A 3,772-nucleotide genomic window follows, 5' to 3' on the forward strand; every position below is an offset into this window, starting at 1 on the left:
TTCAAATTTTGAGACTGTCTCCTTAGTTTGACCAAACACGGTTCTAAGGAAATTCAGAACCTATTTTAAGTAAAAAATTAGTTATTTGTTTTCAAGATAACACTATTTTTTAAAAGTTACATCTTTTATTTACCTGTTAGCATATATATGTGTATATATATATATATATATATATATATATATATATATATATAATCTTCTTAGAACATATATGCTTTCAGTACATTACACAATAGGATGTCATAATATTACATTTTCTCCCTTAAAAACTAATTTCCTCCAAAAAGCCAGTTCATGTGTTGGGGACAGATCTTGGTCCCGCTGCTACGGGCCACAAACAGACCAAGCTACACGACTATCACCCACATGCAGAGGGCCTAGGTTGGTCCCATGCAGGCTCCATAGCTGTTGGTCTAGAGATGCTTTGCTCAGCCTTGATGCAGTGGGGAGGAGCTTGGTACTGCCTCAACTTGGTATGCTATGCTTTGTTGACTCCATGGGAGGCCTTATCCTTTCTCAGAAGTAGATGAGGGGGTAGAAAGGAGGTAGGGGAAGGAAATGGGATGAGAGGAAGGAGGGGAAACTGTGATTGGTATATAAAGCAAATAAAAAAATTAGTGAAAAAAGAAAAAGCAAAAAAAAATAAGTTAGAAATTTCTATTAACTCTTCTTGATTTTAGACAAGGCAAAGTTGGAGTTTTTAAATGACCATTTCATAGCATTCTAGGGTATTGAGGTATATTCTGAACCCAGGAGTTTAGTTCTTGGCCAAGACAGTACAGTGGTTGTTTTTGTTTGTTTGTTTGGTTTGGTTTGGTTTTTGTAGATCTATCATCCCACTTTGAAAATTATTTTTGGTTAAATGACACTTCTTTTAGCGGAGGCTTCTAATTTACAAAACACATCCATTCTTTGATCAGTATGTAAATATTTCCTTGTATAAGTTTACTTTCTTCTTATATATAGTATTCATAGATTGTATTCTATTGAATAAAAATAAGTGGTGTCAGCAAAAAAAAAAAATCTACTTTGCCTTCATCCATAGGGGTAGAAAGTGACTTGAGCACCTGAGTTGACCCACCTGATAGCCTTCCACTCATCCAACTACTGGTAGCGTTTCTGTCCATTCCTTGACTCCTACCTCATCCATGTAACTTACTTTGGTCAATGAGATATTAACACAGCTGATGTATGACTCATAAACGAGCAAACAATGGGGGGGGGTACATGTGGAGGTCAGAATGGAAACAGGTGTGAGAGGGGGAACAGAATCAATCATGGCTGCCCAAGTGTTTGAGTCCATTGGAAAGTTCGGCCTAGCTTTAGCGGTTGCAGGAGGCGTGGTGAACTCTGCCTTATATAATGTGGATGCTGGGCACAGAGCTGTCATCTTTGACCGATTCCGTGGAGTGCAGGACATTGTGGTAGGGGAAGGGACTCATTTTCTCATCCCTTGGGTACAGAAACCCATTATCTTTGACTGCCGCTCACAACCCCGGAATATACCAGTCATCACTGGTAGCAAAGATTTGCAGAATGTCAGCATCACACTACGCATCCTCTTCCGGCCGGTGGCCAGCCAGCTTCCTCGCATCTACACCAGCATCGGTGAGGACTATGATAACCGGGTACTGCCATCCATCACCACAGAGATCCTCAAGTCGGTAGTGGCTCGCTTTGATGCTGGAGAATTGATCACCCAGCGAGAGGTGGTCTCGAGGCAGGTGAGCGATGACCTCACAGAGAGAGCCACAACGTTTGGGCTCATCCTGGATGACGTGTCCCTGACACATCTGACCTTCGGGAAAGAGTTCACAGAAGCAGTGGAAGCCAAACAGGTGGCTCAGCAGGAAGCCGAGAGGGCCAGATTTATGGTGGAAAAGGCTGAGCAGCAGAAGAAGGCAGCCATCATCTCTGCTGAGGGTGACTCCCAGGCAGCCGCGCTGATAGCCAACTCACTGGCCACAGCAGGTGATGGCCTGATTGAGCTGCGCAAGCTGGAGGCTGCTGAGGACATTGCTTACCAGCTCTCCCGCTCTCAGAACGTCACCTACCTGCCATCCGGGCACTCGGTGCTCCTCCAGCTTCCCCAGTGAGGCCTCCCCTGCTTGCACCTTCTTGGGCCTCCATCATTCTGAATACACTTTCCTTCTGCCCCACCCCAGAAATCACTGTGAAATTTCATGATTGGCTTAACATGAAGGAAATAAAAGCAAAATCACTTGGATCTCTAATTATCAAATGAAGCTTTTGTTGTTCCACTTTTTTTTTTAACCCATTTTCATATCCCAAATTGCCAAGTGCTTATGCAGACTGGCTTTGAGCCTTTTGGAGCCTGCTGGCTTCCACCCTAGGCACTGACAGTTGGCAGAAGAAAGACAGGGCAGTGTGTGTGATCGATGGGAGCACAGCTGGCAGCCTGAGTAGACCCATAGCATCCATTCTGTTGTATATCGAAGATTTGAGGACAGTGGCACACACAGTTGAACCAAAAAGGCAAGCCCTCATTTTTTTCCAGTCATTTGAACACAGATTCAGCTGGGGAGGGCCAGAGGAAGTAGTCTATCTTAACCGTAAGGCCCATTCCCCCTAACTGTGACGAGCAGAAACAGATGTGTGCAAACAGGTCATGGAGTGAATTATCTGCCTATCAAGGTGGGTGGGCCTGATTTTGCCGCCCTCACCAGAGTCCTAAAACTGGGATGGACTTGGAATAGTACAAGAGGCCTGGATTGAGATATGAGTCCTGTTGAAAACTTCCTTTCCACTCCCCACATTGGTCCTCTCAGATACCCAATGGGATTCCAACTTGAAGGATTGCATCCTGCCAGGGCTGAGCACACCTACCAAGGACTTGTGCATCTGCCTTCCCACTCCCGCTCTTAAAGATTGCCCTTCTTTCTGGAGGGCTAGGGGCCGGTGCTCTAAAGGAAGCAATCAAGGGAAGAAAAGACAATGTAAGCGGCTGTCAATAAATGACACCCAGACCTTAAAAAATGTAAACAGTGTTTACACATTGTAGCTTGTTCTTTTTCTGCTCTTTCAATAAACACAAGGACTTGCCTGGCCTTCCTGCTAGAATGCTACACTGGAAATGGACTCACACCATCCTTGACACCAACCAAGACTGACAGACACAAAACCTGCCAATCTACAGTAGTCCAGCTTCATGGGCAGAACAGGACAAAGATTGACATCAAAGTTCAGTGGACCAACAACCCCAGGAACAACAGTAGCTGTTTGAAATGGCTGAATCTGGAGGTGTTTTGTTCTGGGCACAAGGATAGCAACTGACAACTGATACATGTGAACCTTCTTCTGGCTGTGTGACAAGGTGCATGCTACTTAATCCCCTAGAGCACCATTTTTCTCATCTGAAGTGTGAGAAAGTCATTCTTACGTAGCAGGATGGCTGAATAATTTGATACAGATTATTACTGGCTAATTAATAAAAAGTTTCTTTGATATTTTTCTACCATCATCTTTATCAATAAAAAGGGGAAGAATAGAGTAGCTGATACCTTAATACACCAACATGACTTTTGGGGAGACTCTTGTTTAAGGTCCTTGAATCTCAGAGATCTATCCACAGATAGCCCTGGGATGTCTTGCCTGGAAAACTTAATTTTGCTGCTAGGCAAATTTTTTCAATAAATTTTGGTCTCATTCATCATTTTAAAAAATATATATCTTTAAATGAAGATAAATCAACAACCAAAGACATCTAGAGATTGTTCTAGCCCAAGTTAGTCTTTCTAATCCAAAACTTCAG

General features: G+C 43.5%; 1 protein-coding gene across 1 annotated transcript; it reads left to right on the plus strand.

Annotated features, from left to right (window-relative positions):
* The first annotated feature begins 1,277 nt into the window (after positions 1 to 1,277).
* LOC128101894 (prohibitin 1-like) lies at positions 1,278 to 2,096 on the plus strand. Its single transcript, XM_052725354.1, has one exon. It carries the CDS (start codon positions 1,278 to 1,280, stop codon positions 2,094 to 2,096), a length of 819 nt encoding a protein of 272 aa, XP_052581314.1.
* The last annotated feature ends 1,676 nt before the right edge of the window (positions 2,097 to 3,772 follow it).

The sequence above is a fragment of the Peromyscus californicus genome, unplaced genomic scaffold (genome assembly GCF_007827085.1).
Source record: "Peromyscus californicus insignis strain IS unplaced genomic scaffold, ASM782708v3 Scaffold_7__1_contigs__length_154581171, whole genome shotgun sequence".
In the NCBI taxonomy this organism is placed as follows: domain Eukaryota; kingdom Metazoa; phylum Chordata; class Mammalia; order Rodentia; family Cricetidae; genus Peromyscus; species Peromyscus californicus.

Excerpts from the sequence above, each read along its gene's own strand:
- LOC128101894 (XM_052725354.1), top strand. The coding sequence starts at position 1,278 with ATGGCTGCCCAAGTGTTTGAGTCCATTGGAAAGTTCGGCCTAGCTTTA.